The 26,106-nt window shown below is 46.5% G+C and overlaps 3 protein-coding genes across 5 annotated transcripts in view; 2 read left to right on the plus strand and 1 right to left on the minus strand.

The window, feature by feature from the left end:
• Positions 1-111, plus strand: part of LOC310701454 (uncharacterized protein) — a 53,714-nt gene extending 53,603 nt beyond the window's left edge. Inside the window, exon 3 of the mRNA XM_083492350.1 lies at positions 21-111. Coding sequence (XP_083348476.1) covers positions 21-22 — 2 coding nt within the window. The 3' untranslated portion in view covers positions 23-111. The remainder of the gene's footprint in view (positions 1-20) is intronic.
• A 1,167-nt stretch (positions 112-1,278) lies between these two features.
• On the minus strand, positions 1,279-13,355 carry LOC310701420 (zinc finger protein 213-like). Of its 2 annotated transcripts, XM_083492234.1 has the most exons (6): positions 12,742-13,319; positions 10,995-11,124; positions 10,596-10,640; positions 9,241-9,326; positions 5,408-5,534; positions 2,676-3,862 (listed from the first exon to the last, which is right to left on the minus strand). In XM_083492234.1, exons 1-6 carry the CDS (start codon positions 13,156-13,158, stop codon positions 2,823-2,825), a joined length of 1,845 nt encoding a protein of 614 aa, XP_083348360.1. In that variant the 5' UTR covers positions 13,159-13,319; the 3' UTR covers positions 2,676-2,822. The 2 variants fall into 2 exon arrangements, with proteins under 2 accessions (XP_083348361.1, XP_083348360.1); XM_083492235.1 differs by lacking the exon at positions 10,596-10,640 and having other exon boundaries at positions 1,279-3,862; positions 12,742-13,355.
• Positions 13,356-15,142: 1,787 nt separating this feature from the next.
• Positions 15,143-25,272, plus strand: LOC310701417 (uncharacterized protein). 2 transcript variants are annotated; one of them, XM_083492228.1, is made up of 6 exons: positions 15,143-15,282; positions 17,917-18,505; positions 18,741-18,855; positions 20,793-20,869; positions 21,776-21,902; positions 23,068-25,272. In XM_083492228.1, exons 2-6 carry the CDS (start codon positions 18,083-18,085, stop codon positions 24,177-24,179), a joined length of 1,854 nt encoding a protein of 617 aa, XP_083348354.1. In that variant the 5' UTR covers positions 15,143-15,282; positions 17,917-18,082; the 3' UTR covers positions 24,180-25,272. The 2 variants fall into 2 exon arrangements, with proteins under 2 accessions (XP_083348354.1, XP_083348355.1); XM_083492229.1 differs by having other exon boundaries at positions 15,143-15,271; positions 17,913-18,505.
• The last annotated feature ends 834 nt before the right edge of the window (positions 25,273-26,106 follow it).

Consider the following 26,106-nt stretch of genomic DNA (forward strand, 5'->3'; position numbering starts at 1 on the left):
CACATCGTTGAATCTCATAGAATCATAGAGTTGGAATAGACCACAAGGGCCATTGAGTCCAACCCCCTGCCAAGCAGGAAACACCATCAGAGCACTCCTGACATATGGTTGTCAAGCCTCTGCCTAAAGACCTCCAAAGAAGGAGACGCCACCACACGCCTTGGCAGCAAATTCCACTGTCGAACAGCTCTTACTGTCAGGAAGTTCTTCCTAATGTTTAGGTGGAATCTTCTTTTTTGTAGTTTGGATCCATTGCTCCATGTCCGCTTCTCTGGAGCAGCAGAAAACAACCTTTCTCCCTCCTCTATATGATATCCTTTTATATATTTGAACATGGCTATCATATCACCCCTTAACCTCCTCTTCTCCAGGCTAAACATGCCCAGCTCCCTTAGCTGTTCCTCATAAGGCATCGTTTCCAGGCCTTTGACCATTTTGGTTGCCCTAAATCTTCTCAGTTCCAATGGCATGTAGGACCCAGGTATAAGGGCTGAGGTGACTGAGCCCAGCATAGCCCCCCGAGATGTACAGTCATGGCTGCAGGGGCTTCCCAAGGTGATATCCTGCCCCAAGCATGTCAGACAGGCAATCATCTCATTCACCATGCCTACCCACCCCATAGTGGGACAAGACAAAGGGGTGTATTTAACTTGACTCAAGGACCAGGGAGGGACGCGTGTGGCACTGTGGGTTAAACCACAGAGCCTAGGACTTTCTGATCGCAAGGTCGGTGGTTCGAATCCCCGCAACGGAGTGAGCTCCCGTTGCTCGGTCCCTGCTCCTGCCAACCTAGCAGTTCGAAAGCACATCAAAGTGCAAGTAGATAAATAGGTACTGCTCTGGCGGGAAGGTAAACGGCGTTTCCGTGCGCTGCTCTGGTTTGCCAGAAGCGGCTTAGTCATGCTGGCCACATGACCCGGAAGCTATACGCCGGCTCCCTCGGCCAATAAAGCGAGATGAGTGCCACAACCCCAGAGTCGGCCATGACTGGACCTAATGGTCAGGGGTCCCTTTACCTTTTAAGGACCAGGGAACTGTAAATGCTTTCCTTTGCATTGTGATGAAGTAAGTGTGAAATACTATATTTGAGTGACAGGGGCAACCACTGGATCTCAGGTTCTACCTGAGACCACACCTTTCCTGTGACATACCTATGATGTATTGATGATGCTTCTGGAAATGTATGATGGGAAACTTTAAAATAATTATCTATCCATTGTTTGGGGCTTTTGGCTACTTCATCTTTGTGGTAGTGGGAAGTCTTGTTGCAACAAATATACCTTCCTGAAGAAACCAGAAGCCTTTCTCCTGGGCATGGTCGGCCAATTGGTGTTAAAGAAGGACAGAACTTTTTTTATGTATGCGACAACAGCAGCAAGAATACTCATTGTGAAGTATTGGAAGACACAAGATTTACCCACCCGGGAAGAATGGCAGATGAAGTTGATGGACTATATGGAACTGGCGGAAATGACTGGCAGAATCCGAGACCAGGGAGAAGAGTCGGTGGAAGAAGACTGGAAAAAATTTAAAGATTATTTATAGAAATACTGTAAAATTAATGAATGTTAGAAAAATGCTGGAATGAAGTTATATGGCTTTAGCAGAAATGTTATAAGGAACTAAGTACAAATAGATTTTTAACGTATTAAAGGGAAAAAATAAGGTTAGAATAAGTTAAGATAAATTACAGGACAGAAAACTGAGGAAGATGGAAAGGAATTGCTGAAGTGGAATACAAAAAGGGAGGTGTGAGGAGGTCGTGAAAACAAGTGAAGGAAAGATAAGATTTTGAAATTATTGGATGTGTTTTTAATTGTTTTGTTAATTCAATGTTTTATGTAGTGTTTTTGTTTTTGCAATGTATTGTATTGTATTGTTTAATTTTCTTTCCTTTTTTTGTAATCTTTAAACTGTTAATAAATATTATTTTTTTAAAAAAATGATTTCAGGTCGGTTTTCCTGTGCTGATCTATGTACGTGCTTGGTTGGTGCATTTATGTACCACAGGGGCGTGGGACTTGTCGGTCTGTTCCCAACAGCAAGGGCTGGCGGACCAACTGGCAGGGCTCCCTTGCCCGCTTGCTTGCTTACTCCAAGGCCACCTTAGTTCCTGGCACCCAGCACCCCCTGGCCAGCCCCAGAGGAACCATTCGCCTAGGGAGCTTGTAGCCAGGGCTGCTGCCACAAACAGCTGTGCAAGCCTTTGGGAGGTAGAGATGCAAGAGGGCGTCCGAGGAGGGAGCGAAGGAAAGAGGGACGGAGGCCAGTGTTGCCTGTGGCACCCCTGAGCATCCTTCACGGCACCCCAGGGTGCCAGGGCACACTGGTTGAAAACCACTGCAGAATAGACTTTGTTTATGTCTTCAGGCTGTCAACTGTACAAAACAAATTTTACTACACTGTGGGCTTTATAAACAAGCCAGGAACCAATTCATCAAACCTATCTTGGTGAATTCGTCTGGTAAGTCTGATACCTTTTATCTCAAATATCTCCTTGGAAGATAAATGATATAAGCGTGGCTGTGGCAAAATTCCTCTCGCGGGTAATAAGAATTAGAAATTGACATGCTCTGGATAAATAAATAAATAAATAAATAACGACAACAACAACAAATAAATAAATAAATAAATAAATAATACCCCGCCCATCTGGCTGGGCTTCCCCAAAATGCACCAAACATCAAAAGCTTCCCTAAACAGGGTTGCCCAGAAATGTTTTTCCTGTATCTCTGCTATATTTTGTTTTCAAAATTGATTTTGAGGGTCTTTGGACTGTAATAAAATGAACTTTAGTGCTCCCACTACAGCTTTTTTCACATTCACTTAGAGGGTTTATCCGCAGCGTGGGTTCCCAGATGCGCAGTCAGGCCATCACTCCCACTAAAGCTTTCTCCACACGCTGTACATTGATACGGTTTCTCCTTGGTGTGGGTTCTTTTGTGTAAAGTAAGGTGGTAATTGCGACTAAAGCTCTTTCCACACTCCAAACATTTAAAGGGTTTTTCCCCTGTGTGGGTTCTTTGATGTGCAGCAAGGCCTCCACTCTGGCAAAAGCTCTTTCCACACTCCATGCACTTGTGAGGTTTCACTCCTGTGTGGGTTCTCTGATGCACAGTAAGGTCACAGTTCCTATGGAAGCTCTTGCCACACTCCATGCATTTAAACGGTTTTGCCCACGTGTGGGTTCTTTGATGTGCAGCAAGGCCTCCAATCTGGCTAAAGCTTTTTCCGCACTCCATACATTTGTAAGGTTTCACTCCTGTGTGGGTCCTCTGGTGCTCAGTAAGGTCACTACTCTCATGGAATCTTTTCCCACACTCAATGCATATAAACGATTTATCCCATGTGTGTGTTCTTTGATGTGCAGTAAGGCTTTTACCATGTTTGAAACTCTTTTCACACACCATACATTTAAATGGTTTCTCCCCTGTGTGGGTTCTCTGATGTAAAGTAAGATGGTCACGTCGACTGAAGCTCTTTCCACACTCCATGCATGTAAATGGTTTCTCCCCTGTGTGAGTTCTTTGGTGCACATTTAGATCCCCACCACGACTGAAGCTCTTTCCACATTCTAAACATTTATATGCTTTCTCCTCTGTGTGGATGCTGTAACATATACTAGATTGTGATTGATACTTATGTGGTTCACCACGCACTGGACATGTCTTCCTGCTGTTTCCTTTGAGATCTTGCGAATTCAGGGGTACATGGACATCAATGTCCGGAGTTGTGGTGGATTTCTCTTCCCCATTCATTGACTTTTGGGGTGCTTCTTGATTGGCAAACATCTCTTTCCATGCTTCATTCTCTGATGTCGCCATGGATGTCTCACTAATATTCTTATTATTCTGCCTATTACCTGTTTTGGGGGAGGGAGAAAAAGAAAATGCGTTTCAATTGCAAGGCAGAAGCAGATTCTCGTTATGGATCGAGCCCAGTTCTCTGCTTCTCCGATTCTATGGTTTTCTTTTTTTCTTTTTTTTAAATAATACAGTGGTGCCCCGCAAGACGAATGCCTCGCAAGACGGAAAACCCGCTAGACAAAAGGGTTTTCCGTTTTGGAGGTGCTTCGCAAAACGAATTTCCTATGGGCTTGCTTCGCAAGACGAAAATGTCTTGCGAGTTCCTGCAGGGTTTTTTCCTCCCCCCCCCCTTTTCCCAAGCCTCTAAGCCGCTTATCAGCTGATCCGCTAAGCCGCTTAACAGCTGATCGCTAAGCCGCTTATCAGCTGATCCGCTAAGCCGCTTAACAGCTGATCCGCTAAGCCGCTTAACAGCTGATCCGCTAAGCCCGCTAAGCCGCTAATAGCGTTAATCCGCTAAGCCCCTAATGGGCTTGCTTTGCAAGACGAAAAAACCGCAAGACGAGGAGACTCGCGGAACGGATTCTTTTCGTCTTGCAAGGCACCACTGTATTTATTAAAGTTTCAAACAAAATTACAGTAATACAAAAGAAAACAAAAATAGAAAAAGAAAAAAGAAAATACAAAAAACAGAAAAAATAGAATAACAATTAAAAGCAAATCAGTATTTCCATATCTTGTCTTTCATTCACTTATTTCCCGGACCTCCTCACACCTCCCTTTTTTGCATCCCAGATCAGTTATTTAATTCAGCAAATCCTTTCCCTTTTTGTTCTAATCTTAATCCTTGATCTTAATATATTATTACTTCAAGTTCCCATCTATTAACAATCCATTTTTACCTAAACCTTAATAACATTGCTGCTAAGACCACTTAACTTCATTCCAACATCATTCTAACATTCATTAATTTTGCAATATTTCTGTAGATAATCTTTAAATTTCTTCCAGTCTTCTTCCACCGACGATTCTATCGTTTTCAAGCGTCTCCGCTTCCTTCTCCCCAAACCCTGCTGAATCCGAGGTTAGCTTCTGAATATGCTACAATCTCAGGATGACACCCAAATTCCTGCTCCACCTCCCACTTGCTGTTGTTGGGATAAATTATAAAGAGAGGTTCCTACACTGGAGATATCCCTCTCAGAAACCTGACAGGAGACTTGATATGGTTAGTCAGCAGTCAAAGAAACTATTAGAGGCAAGAAGGCTCCCTTCAAAAAATTGAAGTCTTGCCCAAATGAAGAGAGCGAAAAGGAACTCAAATTCCGGTCACGAAGAGGGCAAGCAGACACCAAAGGATGCTACAGAAGACAGCCTTTCTCTACCTGTGGGTCCCCAGATGTTGTTGAACCACAACTCCCATCACCCCTAGCTAGCAAGGCCAGAGCTCAGGCATGATGGGAGTTGTAGTCCGACAACATCTGGAGACCCACAGGTTGAGAACAGCTGTTCTATGAGCTTCTGGTCCGGGATAGCCTGACAACTGTTGACCATCTCTGCGCTGCATAGTTTCTCCTAACAAGGGAAGAGGGGGTCCTTACCCAGAGAGACCAAGTTCCCATAATTCTCCATCGTGACCTCCCACTGCAGGGCTCTTTGGCCTGGATCCAACAGAGCCCACTCCTCCTCCGTGAAAAACACAGCCACCTCCTCAAAGGTCAGTGGGCCCTGGGGAGAAAAAAATGGGTTAGAAAATATTTGCTCCTCGCGACTGACGTAGAGAGAGCTGTGATTCTGGTATTGCATGCCTCGATGACCCGTTGGGTTGCTGGGGTTTATGCGGGCAGAACTCCAGTGAAGCAAGAAGAGCACATTGTAGAAACATAGCCCCATAGAATTGTAGACTTGAATGGGACCTCCCCAACGGTCCTCTAGTCCAGGAATCTCAGTTTAAGCTTCCATGACCGAGGAGCAACCTCCAATACGGAGGTTTAAAAGTATTCACCAAATGTTGCCTCTGCACACGTAGTAATATATGTTCCATGTTTCACATATAGGTAAAGGTAAAGGACCCCCGGATGGTTAAGTCCAGTCAAAGGTGACTATTGGGTTGCAGCGCTCATCTCGCTTTCAGGCCAAGGGAGCCGGCATTTGTCCACAGACAGTTTTCCAGGTCATGTGGCCAGCATGACTAAACCGCTACTGGCACAGGGAGGACCGTGACAAGTGCCAGAGTGCATGGAAACGTCATTTACCTTCCTGCCGCAGCAGTATCTATTTATCTACTTGCACTGGTATGCTTTCGAACTGCTAGGTTGGCAGGAGCTGGGACAGAGAAACAAGAGGTCACCCCGTTGCGGGGATTCGAACAGCTGACCTTCCGATCAGCAAGCCCGAGAGGCTCAGTGGTTTAGACCACAGCGCCACCCTGGTGCCTTCTTTCACGTATAAAATGAGATGGTATCTCTAAGCTCCTAAACAGTTTTTAAAGCCCAACAGCTTGCTCTTAAGTCTCTCTCTGTGACTCTTACTACTACTACTACTAATAATAAATTTTATTTATACCCCGCCCTCCCCGGCCAAAGCCAGGCTCAGGGCGGCTAACACCAATACATTACAATAAAAACATAATAGAAAAAAGCCATTTAAAATACAGGTTAAAATGCAATTTAAAATGCAGTCTCATTTTAAAAGTAGCCGATAGATCAAGACCATAAGGGGAGGGAAACATAAGGGTCAGACTGAGTCCAAACCAAAGGCCAGGCGGAACAGCTCTGTCTTGCAGGCCCTGCAGAAAGATGTCAAGTCCCGCAGGGCCCTAGTCTCTTGGGACAGAGCGTTCCACCAAGTCGGGGCCAGTACTGAAAAGGCCCTGGCCCTAGGTGAGATCAATCTAACTACCTTGTGACTTGGGACCTCCAAAGTGTTGTCATTTGTGGACCTTAAGGTCCTCCGCGGGGCATACCAGGAGAGGCGGTCCCGTAGGTACGTGGGCCCTAGGCTGCAAATCTCTCTCGCAGCAAGCTCTTCTTTGTCTCCTCTCTTTCCTAAAACATTCCTGTTCAGTGGTTTGTTTGCATTTTCACAAACACACAGCACTTCTCTCTGAACACAAAACTGAGAAAAATGCGGATGACTGTGGGAGACTCACACACGCTAAGCCACCCTGCTACACGGTAAATTCTATAACCAGGGTGTCTCTGGACCTCAAATTAAGACTCAGGCAAATAGTAATATTTAGAACTTACTGGACCCCAGTCTGTTTGTTTATGAAAGGACTATCTAAGACATCTAGGTGCTGGAGATGTGACAGCGATTAAGCTTACCTAAAACATATGTTTGTACAATGTCCTAAGGGACGCGGGCAACGCTGTGGTGTAAACCACAGAGCCTAGGGCTTGCCGATCGGAAGGTCAGCAGTTTGAATCCCCCTGATGGGGTGAGCTCCCGTTGCTCGGTCCCAGCTCCTGCCCACCTAGCAGTTCAAAAGCACATCAAGTGCAAGTAGATAAATAGGCACCGCTCCGGCGGGAAGGTAAACAGCGTTTCTGTGCGCTGCTCTGGCTCGCCAGAAGCGGCTTAGTCATGGTGACCACATGACCCGGAAAAACTGTCTGCAGACAAATGTCGGCTCCCTTGGCCAGTAAAGCGAGATGAGGGCCCAATCCCAGAGTTGTTCGCAACTGGACTTAACTGTCAGGGGTCCCTTGACCTTTACAATGTCCTACATTGAAAAACTTTTGGCAGAAGGTAATAGAGATAATCAGCATGACTGCAGAGGAAAATGTCATTTTGAATGATATACCCAACACATGGAATCTAACAAAGGGGCAATATGAGCGGACTCTCCTCGCTCTCACTGCTGGTGTTGATGAACTGGAAAAATAAAAATGGAGTTCCCTTTAACGATTCAATTGAAGATTCATTTTTATAAATACCATATTAGGTTAAGGTCTGGTTAACTACACTAACAATTCCCCACCCCCACGCCTTTTTGTAATGTAAACTTCTTTTCCGTGTCTTATGTACTTTTGTACTTCTTTATTTTTTCAATAAATAATGTAGAACACAAAAAAAATTGCCCTGCTGTAAGACTTTAGGAAATCAGCCTTGAGTGCTCACACCCCAGAGGACAGGATCACACTTCAAAACGACCTTGACAGATTAGAGAACTGGGCCAAAACAAACAAGATGAACTTTAACAGGGAGAAATGTAAAGTATTGCACTTGGGCAAAAAAAATGAGAGGCACAAATACAAGATGGGGGACACCTGGCTTGAGAGCAGTACATGTGAAAAGGATCTAGGAGTTTTGGTTGACCACAAACTTGACATAAGCCAACAGTGTGACGCGGCAGCTAAAAAAGCCAATGCAATTCTGGGATGCATCAATAGGAGTATAGCATCTAGATCAAGGGAAGTAATAGTGCCACTGTATTCTGCTCTGGTCAGACCTCACCTGGAGTACTGTGTCCAGTTCTGGGCACCACAATTCAAGAAGGACACTGACAAACTGGAACGTGTCCAGAGGAGGGCAACCAAAATGGTCAAAGGCCTGGAAACGATGCCTTATGAGGAACGGCTAAGGGAGCTGGGCATGTTTAGCCTGGAGAAGAGGAGGTTAAGGGGTGATATGATAGCCATGTTCAAATATATAAAAGGATGTCACATAGAGGAGGGAGAAAGGTTGTTTTCTGCTGCTCCAGAGAAGCGGACACGGAGCAATGGATCCAAACTACAAGAAAGAAGATTCCACCTAAACATTCGGAAGAACTTCCTGACAGTAAGAGCTGTTCGACAGTGGAATTTGCTGCCAAGGAGTGTGGTGGAGTCTCCTGCTTTGGAGGTCTTTAAGCAGAGGCTTGACAACCATATGTCAGGAGTGCTCTGATGGTGTTTCCTGCTTGGCAGGGGGTTGGACTCGATGGCCCTTGTGGTCTCTTCCAACTCTATGATTCTATGGAAGGACAGATCGTGAAGCTGAGGCTCCAATACTTTGGCCACCTCATGAGAAGAGAAGACTCCCTGGAAAAGACCCTGATGTTGGGAAAGGAGAAGGGGACGACAGAGGACGAGATGGTTGGACAGTGTTCTCGAAGCTACCAGCATGAGTCTGACCAAACTGCGGGAGGCAGTGGAAGACAGGAGTGCCTGACGTGCTCTGGTCCAGGGGGTCACGAAGAGTCGGACATGACTAAACGACTAAACAACAACAAAGACTTGGGACTCCCTGCAGCTGCAATCTTGAGGGGGGGGGGAGGGAATCTTTTACATTCCGCTTGGTCAGAATAAACCATTTCCTTAACACAGGTCCCTTTCCATCTGTTGTGATTCTACGAAGGAAGCAGAGATCCTTGGAAAGGGATCAAGGAGCAGATCCTTTCAAGTCCTGGCTAACACCACTTCCCAGATCCCAAGTTTTTTCCATCTCCTACCTGACCAGGCAACTGAACGAACACCATTTCTTCTTTGTCACACCGTAAGGAAAGGCTGGGATGATCGGGCAGAGGAGTTCGGCTGCCTATGAGCGAAAGGAAAAAAGGAAACAGGAAGGATTCTTCTGCTGTCTCCTGTCACCTGCCTGGGTATACTTTGCCTGGGTATACTTTGCAGGTATGCAGCTTTGGGATCAGGGTGGGTTTTGATTTAAATCAAATCAATTTAAACCACAATTTAAGTCACTAGTCAGTAAGACTTGATTTAAATCTTTTTTTAAAAAACAACAAGAACAACACTCATTCTTCTTGTTATAATCTTAATATTTACAAACAGATAAAGGTTTCATTTCTGGAATAATACATTTTCAGAGTAGTTTTTACAGGTATATCAAAAATTACTGATTTGGTTTTACTATTAAAAATACATAGAGTGAAATTATTGTAAGGTTTAATAGCTTAACTCTATATTCGGGCAACTTTCCTGCTGTACTTTATTGGAAGGAGAATAATATTTTAAACAATTTAACTAAAACAATAACATTGTAACATATGTATCCATGTTTGCTAACTGATGTGGTTATACATTTCCACCCCCCCCCCAAAAAAAAACCTTAAGACATAAAAACTTAAAACAAACCCTTATTTCCTGATGAATAGCCTTTGGACTATAATGTAACTTAAATAGGAAACTATCTTTAGAAAGATATTTCCTCCAAAGGCATTTTATTTTTAAAAATCCAATTTAATATTTTTTTTAACCCTGATTTAAATAAACAAAATCCAAAATTTAAAAACCCCCAGTTTTTGTTGTTGTTGTTGTTGTTTTTAAAAACCATTAATTTTTTTAATCCACTCTGTTAGAGATACATCTGGATTCAGTTCTGTCCCTTGAGACTTTGGTGGTGCAAAGTGCCACCCATCAGCTTTGGCTAGTGGCCAAGCTGCACCCCTATCTGCGCAGGGATAGCCTAAATTAAGCGTCCTCAAACTCAACCCTCCAGATGTTTTGAGACTGCAATTCCCATCATCCCTGACCACTGGTCCTGCTAGCTAGGGATGATGGGAGTTGTAGGCCAAAAAACACCCGGAGGGCCGTGTTAGAGGAAGCCTGGACTAACTTCTGTTGCCTTCGCTCTGGTAACCTCTAGGTTAGATTACATTATATTTTGTTGCTTTAATTTGTTTTCCTTTTTTATTTATTTATTAACAACCTCTTATATCATATGACACATTTCATATAGCATATCTCGTATAACGTATACATATACACATGTATTGTGCACCTTCTTGAGTAAATATACATATAATCTGTGTAAGAAAAAGCATATACAAGTAGTATTTTGTTTACTTACATAAATTAAACTGATTCGTATTTTTAATATCTTTTGTTGTCTTATCTATTTATTAACATGAATTAAAGAAAGAAAAAACCAGGAAAGACAGTCTCTGCAGGCAGGTAGGGTCTCAGCCTGCGTACCAGATGGAGCTGATAAACAGCTGCCCTGGACACAGAATTAACCTGCGCCTCCATGGACAGCTGTGAGTCCAAAATGCCTCCCAGGCTGTGCACCTGGTACTTCTGTCTTGTCAGGATTCAACCTCAATCTGTTAGCCACCATCCATCCTACAACCTTCAGCTGGAGCAGAATTCCCCGGTTAGTCATGGAGGCAAGACGGTTTGGGCATATAAAACCACCACCCACCCCCGAGACCGTGATCAAACCAAAAACCCACTCCCAATTCCTCCTTACCCAGCGAAGGAGAAGCATCCGTTCCACTGCCCTCTGGAATGGCTCTCCAGAACAGCTGCCGCCTCCTGCTGGCCGACGGGACCTTCTCTGTGGCGTAAAATGGAAGGCCCCCATTTTTCAGCCTCTGGATCTGAAATAAAAATGGGGATCCCCACGCCGGGAAAGGGATTAGGAAGAGGCGTCCTGATGTCATCACGGGGGTGGGACACACCAAACATTTGCACATTCTATCCTCCCCTTGGGGAGTTTAGCTCTTACAACGAATTCATACCAAAGTAGCTGAGAAAGAGATTTCAGATGGGGAAACTCCACTGGACTGTCAAAATGGGATTTGGCATAAAAAGTGTAATGCTTTGATTCTGGTGTAGAAATTTGCTCCCTTTTTTAATTTGGCATGTGTTATTTAACTTTATTTTCTTTTATTGTAACAGATTAATGGGGCCGGGGGGGGGGGAGGAATTCCAGGAGGTCGGATTAGATTGGGCATCCCCAAACTTGGCCCTCCAGATGTTTTGGGACTACAATTCCCATCATCCCTGACCACTGGTCCTGTTAGCTAGGGATGATGGGAGTTGTAGGCCAAAAACATCTGGAGGGCCGAGTTTGCCTATGCCTGATGACTCTTTGGCAGGGTGGATTTGATTTAAATAAAATGGATTTAAATCACTAGTCTGTATGACTTGATTTAAATCTTTTCTTTTCTTTTACAGAAAGACTCATTCTTGCTGGTATAATCTTAATATTTACAACCAGATGAAGGTTTCGTTTTTGGAATAATACATTTTCAGAGTAGTTTTTACAGTTACATTAAAAATTACTGATTTGGTTATACTATTGGAAATACATGGACAGATGGTTATGAAATTATTGTGAGGGTTAATAAGTTAACTGTTTATATTTGGACAACTTTCTGCTGCACTTAATAACAATTTAAACCATTTATTTAACTAAACTATTTAACTAAAACAATAACATTATGGCATGTTTGTTAACTGATGTGGTTAAACAATTTTTTTTAAAAAAAACCACAGACTGAGTTTTAGCATGTAAAAATTAAAACAAATCTTTATTTCCTTTGGACTATAATGTAACTTAAATAGAAAACTATCTTTAGAAAGATTTTTACTCCAAAAGGATTTTAATTTAAAAATTCAATTTAAATTTAAAAATCTGATTTTTTTTAATCACTGATTTTTATCCACCCTGCTGTTTGGCTCCTTCCCAACTCCAATAATAATAATAATAATAATAATAATAATAATAATAATAATAATAATTTATTTATATCCCGCCCTCCCCAGCCGAAGCCAGGCTCAGAGTGACTAACAACAGTAAAAGTAACACAGTTTACATAAACTCACAATCAATTAATTGAAATACATTCTAAAATCAATTCATTCTAAAATCAATTCAGAGTCAAATTAATGGCAACCATTGGGCTAGAGTTCTATGAGGCTTACAGAAGGAGGGGGTCAGACTGCGCCTTGGCCAAAGGCCTGGTGGAACAGCTCTGTCTTGCAGGCCCTGAGGAAAGATGTCAAGTCCCGCAGGGCCCTAGTCTCTTGTGACAGAGCCTTCCACCAGATCGGGGCCACGGCCGAAAAAGCCCTGGCTCTGGTTGAGGCCAGCCTAACCTCCCCATGGCTCGGGACCTCCAATATGTTTTTGTTTGAAGACCGTAAGGTCCTCCGTGGGACATACCAGGAGAGGCGGTCCCGTAGGTACGATTTAAAGAAAGCGCTCTCACCTGCTCCTTTTCTTCCTGCCTCTTCTCTTCCGCCTGGCTCAGGAGGAAGCCTTCTGCCAGGGCCACTGCCTGGGAGCTGGTCTCCGCTCCGCACTCCCTGACCCAGCTCTCCATCTCCGGGGGGAGGATAGTCAGGAACTGCTCCAAGACCACCAGGTCCAGCATCTGGGCCTTCGAGTGCTTTTCCGGCTTCAGCCACTGGCGGTAGAGGTGGTGGAGGCGGCTGCAGACCTCGCGGGGGCCCTCGGCCTCCTGGTAGCAAAACGCCCGGAAGTGTTGGCGCTGGACGTCTGAGCTGGCATTGCCCTCGCCCAAGATCTGCTGCACGTTCCTTTCCCAGACCTCCCCAGTACTCCCAGTCTGGGTGACGTGGGGGTCCTTTCCTCCCCAGGGAGCCGCTGAGTCTGGCTTTTCCATCTCCCAAAGTTCCCAGAAGGAATCCAAGGATTGCCTTGCTCCTTGGAGAATTTTGTTCCCAAACCAAAGGCTGCCGGAATTTGATTGGCGTTGGAGGGGAGGGTGTCAATGTCCGGCAAAGTCTGCAAGCCCCCCTCTTGCACACGCCTAAGGGAAAGATGCTTTGCTAGGAGCAAAGGGTGACCCCCGTCTGGGACCTGTAAAAGACGGCAGAGACTTATAAGCAGCCGAGAGACATGGGGGAGCAGTGGAGGCAGTGTGGTGTAGTGGTTAGTGTGTTGGGCTTGGACATGGGAGACGAATAAGAGGAGGAGGGAGAAGAATTTACTATTTATACCCCACCCATTTGGCTGGATTTCGCCAACTCTGGGCAGCTCCCAAGAGAATACTAAAAACACGATAGAACATCTATCCTTAAAAACTTCCCTAAACAGGGCTGCCTTCAGATGTCTTCTAAAAATCAGATAGTTGTTTATTTCCTTGACATCTGATGGGAGGGCATTCCACAGGGCAGGTGCCACCACCGAGAAGGCCCTCTGCCTGGTTCTCTACAACCTCACTTCTCCAGCGAGGGAACTACCAGAAGGCCCTTGGAGCTAGACCTCAGTGTCTGGACTGGTATACAGTCATACCTAGGGTTGAAGTTGCTTCAGGTTGAGCATTTTCGGATTGCGCTCCGCAGCGACCCGGAAGTAATGGAACGCGTTACTTCCGGGTTTCGCAGGTCACACATGCGTAGATGGTCAAAATGGCGTCACACACATGTGCAGAAGAGGCAAATCGCAATCCGCGCACGCGCAGACACGGGCTGTGTTCGCTTCAGGATGCGAACGGGGCTCCAGAACGGATCCCGTTCGTATCCAGAGGTACCACTGTACTGGGCCAGGATTAAGAGGCCAAGAAGTCTGATGATCAGGCCAGTGGCCAACAAGATTCCTGTGGGGATCTTGAAAGCAGGATCCGAGCACAAGAGCCCTCTCCTCTCCTGTAATTTCCAGCAACTGATACTCCGAATTATTGCTGACTTCCACTTGCTCACTTCAAAGGCTTTGCATGTCAACAAGGAAGTTCAAGGCCCTGCAACAGAACCTTTCAATATCTCTTCAAAAATTATTACTCTTACATAATCCGCCAGGACGACCCTGATTTCTTTGTCTTTCAGGGCCCGGTGACCTTTGAGGAGGTGGCTGTGCAGCCAAGAAGCCCACTTAGGTTTTCTCTCCCCAACCTCAGTTGCATTTGCCCCCCTTGGAGGAAGAGACAGCAGGGGCTGTTGGAGAGAGGTAAGTCCCAAAATTCTTCCCTCTCTCTCTTGGCAGAGTTAAGCCCAACGCAGCCCACCCCCTGCCCTCATCCCATTCCCCCCACAGCCAGCGGAGATTATATTTCTACTCACAAGAGTTTCAGGAGCTGCAGCAAACAAGACAAGTTAAAAAAAAGAGCGAAGATGGAAAAAGGACTTAGAAAGGAACTTGGCAGGAGAAGTATTTCCCTTTGGAGAGATTTGATTCCCAAGTTCTGCTTCCTCGCCTCCTTCTTCCTACAAGGCAGACGAGGAAGGGAGCCTGCTAAGCCCCGCCCACTTGGGAAACTTGACCTCAGGGCTCGGGTTAACCCTTCCGTGCCCGCAAGGTGAGTCAGCAGCTGCCTACTGCAATAGCGCCCAGATTAATTTTTGGATTTTTTTTTTGCGGGGGGGGGGGAGGAGATCCCAGGCTCGTTTTGATGCTCTGCGCGCCCCCTCCCTTCCTCCGGTGCCACCCTCCCCTCCTCCCTGCACGCCTCTCCAGGAACCCAGCTTCGCTCGCTTTAACCCCTTCCTCGCCGCGGACGCACACACAGAGGGCCTCCCCCCGATCGCCCACCCCCCGCCCACCCCCGGTATCCCTTTGCAAAAGCCGCGCCTGCAAGAGGACTTTGCAGCTGGGGGGCGCATAGGGGCGCCGCTGCTCTCTGGCGCGGGGATCTCCTTCTGTTCCTTCCCTTGCGACTTTGGGGGGGCGGGGTTAAAGACCCCCCCTTGAAGGGATCTCCCTCTGCAGATCACTTCCTGCTCGCACCCACTCCGCTCCCAGGCATCGTTTGGGAAAGTGAGGAGGGTTTGCGCTCCTGGGTGAGTGTGGGGTGGGGGTCTTGTGGGGGGGGTCTGGGTGGAAGTGGGGAGGGGTGCATCCCAGGAATCTTGCATGCAGAAGTCCGCCCCCCCCTCTTTCTCTGCCTGCTGCCACCCCCCCCACGCCAAGCTAAGGTCCGCCGCGGCTGCAAAACACATCTGGGGCTTTTTCGATCAAAGAGACGAGGAGAGATCGCCTCTTTCGGAGCCCAAAGACGGTTTTCACATATTACATTACAATACAGATGTACCAAAGCCAAGACCATTTCCTCCCCATACATTTACATTTCTATTTCCTCCATCCATCATATTATTCTTTTCTCCTTCCTCCCACTTCCCTCCGCCCCCACTCGATTTCCCCCACATTATACAATTTACAATAACCTTTGCATTCTACAACCTTCTCAAATCATCTACATATTCTTATTATCTTTCCCTACTCATTTTTCTTCCATCCAGTACTTCACGTTTTAATCAAGGCATTTTAGCATATCTATTTTTGAGCAAGATTTTGCCATATATTCATCAAAGCGTTTCCACTCCTTTTTAAATTTTTGATTTGACTGGTTTCTTATTATAGCAGTTAATTTTGCCAAAATTATATATTCATTTAGTTTACAAATCCATTCCTCCTTTGTGGGTATAGTTTGTGACTTCCACCTAGCAGCAATCACTATTCTAGCAGCTGTATTTGCATATAGAAAAATCCCCCCCCATCTCATCATCTATCAATCCAAGGAGATATGTCTCTGGTTTCTTTGTTATTGATATTTTCAACATCTTCATTAGTTCTTCGTGTACTACTATCCAAAATTTCTTAATTTCCTCACACCTCCACCACATATGTATTATTGAGCCGCTTGGTCCTTGCAGTGCAATTAGGATCACAGACTTCCAGCGTTGGAAGGGACCTCGTGGGTCATCCACTCTAACCCTCTGCAGTGCTGGCATCATAAGGAAGTGGGGCCCTGGCTGAAGTGGGGGAGATCGCCTGCTTGGCACGCAGAAGGTTCCCAGGTTCAATCCCTGGTGACCTTTCTAGGTAGGGCTGGGGGAGGGAGCCCCGAGTCTGAAACCCAGGAGAGTCGCTGCTGCCAGTCAGTGTGGGCAATTCTGAGTTCAATGCACCCTGGTGCTCTGGGCTCAGGATAAATGGGTTGCTGTCTATAGTGTGTCAGGCCTGCGCTCTGGCAGGGAGAGCAGACTGGTGGAACCAGGTCCAGGGAAACAACGCCCTCCTTCGACTTTGCAGAGCTTTTGAGTTACACAGGACTCCTCATCAGGCCAGACGTCTTAAAGAAATAGTCTTTCCTCTTCTGCATCTCACATCTGTCTTCGGATAGACGCCTCTTCGAGTTCTCTCCATGGTTCTCCTCTGTTTGCTTTCTGCACCCGTGTGGGCCTTGCTGCTGAAATAAATTAATGATGGATAAATAGATTATATGCATGCATTGGACACTTCAGCTTTCAAGTCTAATGAAGTGTTGTTGTTTTTCTTTTCGTCATGATCTGAGTTTTTGCAAAGGACTCCCCCAATTGTTTTATTCTTCCTCTGGTTGATTTTCTCTTCCCTGTTCTTTGTCCTAAATTGACGTATCCTTTGACTTGCTCTGTTTTCTAATTGTATATATTGTTCTCTTCTTCAACCATTACTTTAGCCTTCGCTGCCTTCAGTCCAACCTTTCCTGATTCCCCATTTAGTTCTTTCAGGTTTGGTGCTTGAATCCTGCCTAAGATCTTCCCTTTGCTTGGACTCTGTGAGAACAGAATGCTGGACTAAATTAGACCCCTTTGGTCAGGAATCCTCTTGTGTTCATTTCTTGCCATCCTTGTCAAATTTTAGCTATTAACAGCTACATCAGAGAATAACAACGAAGGGAATATTTCTAACTGAGGAGGAGACAGGCAGAGGGCCTTCTTGGTGGTGGCACCTGCCCTGTGGAACGCCCTCCCATCAGATGTCAAGGAAATAAACAACTACAGTGGTACTTCGGGTTACAGACGCTTCAGGTTGCAGACGCTTCAGGTTACAGACTCCGCTAACCCAGAAATAGTACCTCTGGTTAAGAACTTTGTGGCGGCGCAGCGGCAGCAGGAGGCCCCATTAGCTAAAGTGGTACCTCAGGTTAAGAACAGACCTCCAGAACGAATTATGTTCTTAACCCGAGGTACCACTGTATCTGACTTTTAGAAGACATCTGAAGGCAGCCCTGTTTAGGGAAGTTATTAATGTTTGATTTTTATTCCATTTTTAATATTCTGTTGGGAGCCACCCAGAGTGGCTGGGAAAACCCAGCCAGATGGGTGCAGTATAAATAAATTATGATTATGATTACAGTGGTACCTCTGGTAAAGAACTTAATTCGTTCTGGAGGTCTGTTCTTAACCTGAAACTGTTCTTAATCTGAAGCACCACTTTAGCTAATGGGGCCTCCTGCTGCTGCCGCGCTGCCAGAGCACGATTTCTGTTCTCATCCTGAAGCAAAGTTCTTAACCCGAGGTACTATTTCTGGGTTAGCGGAGTCTGTAACCTGAAGCATCTGTAACCTGAAGCGTCTGTAACCCGAGGCACCACTGTATTATGATTCCATGGCTCTTTCTGAACTCTCGGTGTTTTCCTTGTCCCCCCCCCCCCTTTCAGGTAGCAGCTCAAGCCTTTCGCCTGTGAAGTATTTCCCAGAGAAAGCTGTTTGGAACAGACCGCCTTGTAAAGCCAGCAAGTAACCCCCTTGCATCCTCCTTGCCTTGGGAAGGAAAAGAATCTTTCGTCCATGAAGGTATTTGAGGGCCCTTTCTGAGCACAGAAAGAAAATGGAGGTGCCAGGAATCTCCCCGGGCAACGAGGCGTCAGGGAAGGACCCTCGGGCCACCCAGGCTGGAAGCAGCGGGGCATTGTGGGAGAAAACAGGGCAGAAGGCCCTAGGTGGGGAAAATGCCCACCTGGATGCTCAACGCCAGCGCTTCAGGGAGTTTGGCTACCAGGAGGCTGAGGGTCCCAGAGAGGTCTGCAGCCGACTCCACAGTCTTTGCCACCAGTGGCTGAAGCCAAAAAGCCACACCAAGGCCCAGATGCTGGACCTGGTGGTTCTGGAGCTGTTCCTGGCTGTCCTCCCCCCGGAGATGGAGAACTGGGTCAGGGAGTGCAGAGCCGAGACCAGTTCGCAGGCGGTGGCCCTGGTGGAAGGTCTCATCCTGAGCCAAGCGGAGGGAAAGAAGCAGGTAGAGGAGAAGCAGGTGAGAGGGTTAAATCTTGGTGGTTGCAAATAGCAGGGGATTGAAGGGTCTGGTATGGGGGAGGCATTCCAGGAGAGATTGGGGTCCCCGCGCTTTATAGGTCCCAAGCCAGCACTTGGAATTGGGCTCAGAGACGGACAGACAACCACAAAGATTTAGAAATGTCCAGGGATTCAAGGAGTCTTAGAAGCAAAGCTCCTCACCTGTATCTTCTCTGCCTGGGGTTCCATTTCAGGTGGAGAAGACTTCAGCCATAGCAGCCATGGCAGATTTCTCTGGGGTAGCAGAAACCCCATCGGACACTGGACTGAGGTCAGTGTTAGGGGGGACCCAGCAGAAGGTTGACGGAGGTAAGAATCAAGGGGGCATATTTCAAGTTGGCCAGAGGGGTGGGATTGGGGAGGGAGTTAGGTGAGGTGGCTGCATGGCTGGGGGTTTGGCTAGATGACCTTTGCGGTCCCTTCCATCCCTACGATTCTATTATTCTCTCTGTATTTTGTGTTTTTGTCCTTTTTTTTAATGCTGCAAACCACCCCCCTCCGATATCTACGGATGAAGGGTGTTAATACAAATTTGATAAACAGTAATTTTGAAAAATAGTCTTTTGGTGGATGGCGGTTATATAAATCTCATAAATTAAAAATGAATAAAAGGTTGGTTTTTTTAAAAAAAATACATGTAGCATTTCATTTCATGGATCAAAATCAGACTCCCCCCCCCCCCGCTCTTATTTTTTGGGGACTTTGGGTTCACATATTTTATTTTAAAAGTTAATAAACCGTTTCCCAGCCTCAGCCCATCAGAGCCAAGTAGAAGGTGAAATTAAATAAACAAAAACTATTGCTTGAGAGCAGTACATGTGAAAAGGATCTAGGAGTCTTGGTTGACCACAAACTTGACATGAGCCAACAGTGTGACGCGGCAGCTAAAAAAGCCAATGCAATTCTGGGCTGCATCAATAGGAGTATAGCATCTAGATCAAGGGAAGTAATAGTTCCACTGTATTCTGCTCTGGTCAGACCTCACCTGGAGTACTGTGTCCAGTTCTGGGCACCACAGTTCAAGAAGGACACTGACAAACTGGAACGTGTCCAGAGGAGGGCAACCAAAATGGTCAAAGGCCTGGAAACGATGCCTTATGAGGAACAGCTAAGGGAGCTGGGCATGTTTAGCCTGGAGAAGAGGAGGTTAAGGGGTGATATGATAGCCATGTTCAAATATATAAAAGGATGTCACATAGAGGAGGGAGAAAGGTTGTTTTCTGCTGCTCCAGAGAAGCGGACACGGAGCAATGGATCCAAAGTACAAGAAAGAAGATTCCACCTAAACATTAGGAAGAACTTCCTGACAGTAAGAGCTGTTCGACAGTGGAATTTGCTGCCAAGGAGTGTGGTAGCGTCTCCTTCTTTGGAGGTCTTTAAGCAGAGGCTTGACAACCATATGTCAGGAGTGCTCTGATGGTGTTTCCTGCTTGGCAGGGGGTTGGACTCGATGGCCCTTGTGGTCTCTTCCAACTCTATGATTCTATGATTCTATTGAGAAGCTGTTCTTACAGGCTTACATTAAAGTCCATACATGACCAGGAGGGTCACTCCTCAGGGAAACCCTTCTTAAACCACAACAAAATAGTCTTCAGGATGCAGAACCTCGACACCATGGACTTGTATTGGGTCTACTCAGAGGAGACCCATTGAAGTTCATGGACCCGCCTAAGGGCATATTCACATCCTAACATTTAAAGTGCTGTGATACCACTTTGCACAGTCATGGCTTCCCTCAAAGAATTATGGGACCTGTAGTTCAGTACGGTGCTGAGATTGGTTCAGAGAATCCCGGTCACGGAGCTACAATTCCCAGAGTGGTTTAACATTCCATCCGTCTATACAGGGTACTCCGGGAATTGTAGTGCCGTGAGAGCGTCCTAACAACTCACAGCACCCTTCAGCTACAGTTCCCAGAACCCTTTGCAGGAAGCTGTTTAAAGTGGTGTGATGCCACTCTCAATGCATATTGCGAATGTGGCCATACTCGGATGCATTTCCTTCCACTAAGTAGGATCAGCATTTCGGATCCAGCCCCATGATGCTGGGAGGTTGATTTTGGCTAGCTACTGATTCCAGAGGCCTGGAGGCGCAAGGCCCGAAATCTAAAGCAGCCATCTTGAACTAGGCCCAAAGCAAACGTGGAGACAGATTTTACTTCAGCCCACAAACTGAAGTGCCAAATTTATGTATTTTCTAGAAGAAAAGGACAAGCGCCGCATCCTCACATCCTTTCTCTTCCCCAGGTGTTGGGATGGCAGAAGGACTTCATTCTCTTCCTGCCCGAGTGGAAATGGAAGTGGCACACTCTCCACCGGATCAGGTCATCATTGCAGAGATTTGTTTGTTTAATTCCATTTACAGGCAACCGCCCCACTTATGCTGAGGTTGTGTTCCCAGGTACTGCGCATAGACATGAGCACAATATATGGCAGGAGGCTAAGTTGGGTCAGAATCGAGTACACTCTCCCAGAGTTAACGCTGAATACATTACTTCTGGACAATGCGCCACTGTAGCCGCTGGAGGGCCATGAAAACTTGTGTCCTGGGCTTTTTAGACTCATCTACCCATCGCAGGTGGCGCTGTGGGTTAAACCACGGAGCCTAGGACTTGCCGATCATAAGGTCGGGGGTTCCAATCCCCACGACGGAGTGAGCTCTCATTGCTTGGTCCCTGCTCCTGCTGACTTAGCAGTTTGAAAGCACGTCAAAGTGCAAGTAGATAAATAGGTACCGCTCCGGCGGGAAGGTAAACGGCATTTCTGTGCTTCTCTGGTTCCCCAGAAGCGGCTTAGTCATGCTGGCCACATGACCCGGATGCTGTACACTGGCTCCCTCGGCCAATAAAGCGAGATGAGCGCCGCAACCCCAGAGTCGGCCACGACTGGACCTAACGGTCAGGGGTCCCTTTACCTTTACCCATCTGAAACCAAAATGGCACATTGGTTGCTAGATGTGAAATAGTTTGGCATTGTTTTCAGCTCTCCTACCCCACTGTTTGAGGCACCTAGTTGGCCACTGCGAGAACAGGATGCTGGGCTTTATGGGCCATTGGCCTGATCCAGCGCGTTCTTCTTATGCTCTTGAAAACTGCCTGTTCAGAAGACTTTTGACTACCACTGGCCAACTTCCAGATCCTACAGGAGAACCTCTCCTCCACCTTTTACTGTCTTTCCCCCAAGAATTATTGTGTTATCCAGTAGGACAACCTGTTTCCTTTGTCTTTCAGGGCCCGGTGACCTTTGAGGAGGTGGCTGTGCATTTTGCGGAGGAGGAGTGGGCTCTGCTGGATCCGGCCCAGAAAGCTCTGCACAGGGAAGTCATGGAGGAGAATTATGGGAATCTGAACTCTCTGTGTAAGGCTCACTGCTCTCCCCTGGCAGACAGACACAGTAGGAGGGATTTCAGAACCTCTTTTCCTGCTTCATTCATTGCACTGTTTGAGCAGAACGACAGCAGCGTGCTCTATTTTTATTTTAAATTAAGATACTCATCAGCTGACCACAGTACCCCATGCACTTGGTTACTTCCCAATTGCATTATTGCAATGCAATGAAGACGACTCAGAGACTGGCCCCAAATGCAACAGCCAGATTACTGGCTGGGGTTACTCGCAGATCTTAGGGGAGCGGGTGGTTCTGTGGTCTAAACCACTGAGCCTCTTGGGCTTGCTGATCAGAAGGTCTGTTCAAATCCACGATGGGGTGAGCTCCCGTTGCTCTGTCCCAGCTCCTGCCAAGCTAGCAGTTTGAAAGCACACGAGCGCAAGTAGATAAATAGGTACGGCTGTAGCAGGAAGGTAAACAGCATTTCTGTGCACTCTGGTTTCCGTCACAGCGCCCTGTTGCACCAGAAGCGGTTTAGTCATGCTGGCCACATGACCCAGAAAGCTGTCTGTGGACAAACGACGGCTCCCTCGGCCTGAAGTGAGAGGAGTGCTGCAACCCCATGGTCGCCTTTGACTGGACTCAACCCTTTACCCTACCTGCAGAGCTTATATAACCCCCGTTTTAAAACAGCTGTATTCGTGACTTTCTAGCACTTTCCAGTTTCTGCCCTGAAAGAAATTAGGTATGACAGTTTTGGCCCTTTCCTTGCAGTTTTTCATTATTACTTATTGATTGCCTCATCAGGAGTATCTTGAGCAGGGGTCAGCAAACTTTTTCAGCAGGGGGCTGGTCCAGTGTACCTCAGACGTTGTGGAGGGCCGGACTATATTTTGGAAAAATAATGAACAAATTCCTATGCCCCACAAATAACCCAGAGATTCATTTTAAATAAAAGCACACATTCTACTCATGTAAAAACACACTGATTCCTGGACCGTCTGCAGGGCTGATTTAGAAGGCGATTGGGCCGGATCCAGCCCCCGAGCCTTAGTTTGCCTACCCATGATCTTGAGGCACAAAACGCAAAATCTGAAACACCTTACAAAAAGACAGCTGTAGTGTAAATTGCCCAATAGCTACTTGACAATCTGAGTCTCTGATTATCTCTGATTATCTTTCTTTATTCCTGCAGATGGTGGACAGGAAAGGCAAGGGAGAAGGAAAGCTGGATCAGAACAGCCAGGGAAGATGAATTCTGTCTGTTCCCAAGAAATCCCACTCCCACAAGTGTATCACAAAAGAGAAAAAGGAAAGACTCTGTGTTCAAAGCCGTCTATCTTTAGCACAGATCAGGTGATCCAGGAAGGGGAGACGCTCTTGATATGCTCGGAGTGTGGGAAGAGCTTCAACCGGAGCACAAACCTGACTCGCCACCAACGGATCCACACGGGAGAGAAGCCGTTTAAATGCTCTGAATGCGGGAAGAGCTTCAGCCAGAAGATGAACCTTACACGACATCAGAGAGTCCACACGAGGGATAAACCCCATGAGTGCTCGGCATGTGGGAAGAGCTTCAGTCAGAGCACAACCCTGAAAATACATCAGAGAATCCACACAGGGGAGAAACCGTACACATGCTCCGAATGTGGGAATAGCTTCCGTCAGAAGATAAATCTCACCAGACATCAAAGAGCACACGCGAAAGAGAAACCCTACAAATGCCCCGAGTGTGGCAAGAGCTTCAGCCACAGCTCAAGCCTCAATGACCATCAGAGAATCCACACGGGGGAGAAACCTTACAAATGCCCCGAGTGTGGGAAGAGCTTCAGCCAGACCACCAGCTTTGCGTACCACCAGAGACTTCACTCTAGAGGGAAACCACACCAATGCCCCGAGTGCGGGAAAAGCTTCAGCCATTGCTCAAACCTTAACGAACATCAGAGAATCCACACAGGGGAGAAACCGTACGAGTGTGCTGAGTGCGAGAAGACCTTCAGCCAGAAGATAAACCTTGCGAGGCATCGGAGGGTACATACAGGGGAGAAACCATATCGGTGCTCGGAGTGCGGGAAGAGGTTCAGTGACGGCTCAAGCCTTAGTGCCCATCAGAGAATCCACACCGGAGAGAAGCCGTACAAATGTGCCGAGTGTGGGAAGGGCTTCAGCCAACTCACCAACTTCACTTACCATCAGAGAATCCACACGGGGGAGAAACCCTACGAATGCCCAGAGTGCGGGAAGAGTTTCAGCCAGAAGATAAACCTTATTAGACATCAGAGAGTGCACAAAGGGAGGGCATCCTGAGGACAGAAACATCTTTGGGATGCGGAAGGCACATGAGAAAGATATGAGGGTGACTTTCCTCTCCAGTAATTCACACGGAGGCAATGTATTACAAACAGAGTGGAGCTTCTCTGGTTTTAAGAGAGAATCCATGAAGGGGAGAAAACTAAGCTTGGTGAAAATGTAGAAAAATCTGAATGACTTTTGTTTTGTTATGCTTTCCCCCCGGTCCATTTTATCAAATAAATCTGTCCTCCTAGTAAATATTCTAGCCAAGCCACCAGAGGGATAGATGAATACTTACAAGTAGCCTTTAATCAGAAAGAGAGGGAGAGATGTATCATTCAGGAATTAACTGTTTTCTAGCTATGATATTGGAACTCGTTCTCTGCAATGCCATGAATCCTTTAATGTGACGTTGTCATGGCATGACAGTGGTTCCTGCTTGACTGGAACCAGGAGCTTGGCTGCAGGGTTTTGAGAGAACAACGGATATTGTGACAGTTCAATATGAAGAGGTCAACAACAACAACAACTTTATTATTTGTAGCCCGCCCATTGGACTGGGTTGCCCCAGAACGGGATGGAATGTTATGAATTGCAGGGGATTGGAACAGATGACCATTCGGATCCCTTCCAACTCTACAGAAGAACTATGATTCTATGAATTTATTAACTGTGGGTGGAGAGAATTCCTCACTCTCAAAACACAAAGATCTGGGCACACCACCAGTGAGACTGGTTGGAGGGTCATCCCAAGGCCAACAAAGGTGAAGCAGCTTCTTCACCAACCACACCACGGTCAAGTTGCAGGAATCGCTTCCACGTGGTTGTAATGGGGACATGTAGCTTAGACATGTAGTTTTCTTTTTCTTTTCTTTTTTGTACCATTTATACATCGCTTTGTAAAAAGCCTAGGAGTTGTGTGTTGTTGTTGTTTTTTAAGAAAAAGAAGATAAAACATTAAAATTATCACTTAAGAAAAATTAACAACTATAATTCTAAGCATAGCTGTCAGCTTACAGATTTGAAAATAAGGGACCAGCAGCCAAAATAAGGGATTTTCAGAGCACAGGTATGTTCAACTTCTGAGCCCCTCCGAGGCTGTTAGGATATTTCCGTTCCACCTTAAAAGGGAGCAGGCTTTGTGAGTCACAGAGTCTGTGCATGTCCTGTTCACAGGATGTTTATGTTTCCTGTTGCTTTCGTTTTCTCTCTCTGTCGGAGACACTGACGCAGAACAGTCATGTCTTTCTTTGTTCTGATCAATGCTGAATAAAAGCTTGTAAATAATGCTCTCCTGCGTGCAACTTTTGGCTGTGCATTGCTGATAGAGCGTGCATGAGCTCTAGAAGAAACTCATGTCGCTAATTGCTGAAACTGTGTGACTACGGGAGATCGATGGACGTCCGGCACATGGCTTGGGGCCATGATGGACTTTATCTCCCTGGCAGTATCCCAACAGAGGCAAAGGCAGAAAGCCCAGCCAGCAGCCAAACGAAGCCTCAAGCGGTGGTTCCCACAGCGCAGCAACCCGGCAAAGGGATGCAGCAAGGAAAACCACCGTCACCTCTCCGCTGGGAAGCGCTGAGCAAAGGCGAGTCCCCAGGCAACGCGGCTGATTTGATCGGCACAAGGCATGCAAGCTCCACCCCCCAGTCGTTCTTAGTCTCCTTATTTGGTGAGCAACGCAGCCAAGCAACACAGTTGGAGCCTCCCTCCTTCCTGGCTGGCAGGGAGGAGGGAGAGGAGCTGCTTCCTTTGAAACCCGGGAAATTTAAGGGACATCATCAATAAGGGATAGCAGCGAGAGACAGCGCTGGGATAAGGGACTTTCCTGCCAAATAAGGTACGGTTGACAGCTATGATTCTAAGCTTTCTAAAAAATAGCAATAGACCAAAAACAGATTAAAACCCGCATCAGCTTTATAAACCTGCCTAAACAGAA

Source organism: Podarcis liolepis, assembly GCF_965112155.1.
Source record: "Podarcis liolepis genome assembly, chromosome: 2".
NCBI lineage: Eukaryota > Metazoa > Chordata > Lepidosauria > Squamata > Lacertidae > Podarcis > Podarcis liolepis.

Excerpts from the sequence above, each read along its gene's own strand:
- LOC310701420 (XM_083492234.1), bottom strand. The coding sequence starts at position 13,158 with ATGGAAAAGCCAGACTCAGCGGCTCCCTGGGGAGGAAAGGACCCCCAC. Across the intron at positions 9,327-10,595 it reads TACGAATCAGTTTAATTTAT|GCAGCCGAACTCCTCTGCCC; the intron begins GTAAGTAAACAA and ends TTTCGCTCATAG. Across the intron at positions 5,535-9,240 it reads TCGTTCAGTTGCCTGGTCAG|GGCCCACTGACCTTTGAGGA; the intron begins GTAGGAGATGGA and ends TTTTCTCCCCAG.
- LOC310701417 (XM_083492228.1), top strand. The coding sequence starts at position 18,083 with ATGGAGGTGCCAGGAATCTCCCCGGGCAACGAGGCGTCAGGGAAGGAC. Across the intron at positions 18,506-18,740 it reads AGCAGGTAGAGGAGAAGCAG|GTGGAGAAGACTTCAGCCAT; the intron begins GTGAGAGGGTTA and ends GTTCCATTTCAG. Across the intron at positions 18,856-20,792 it reads CCAGCAGAAGGTTGACGGAG|GTGTTGGGATGGCAGAAGGA; the intron begins GTAAGAATCAAG and ends TCTCTTCCCCAG.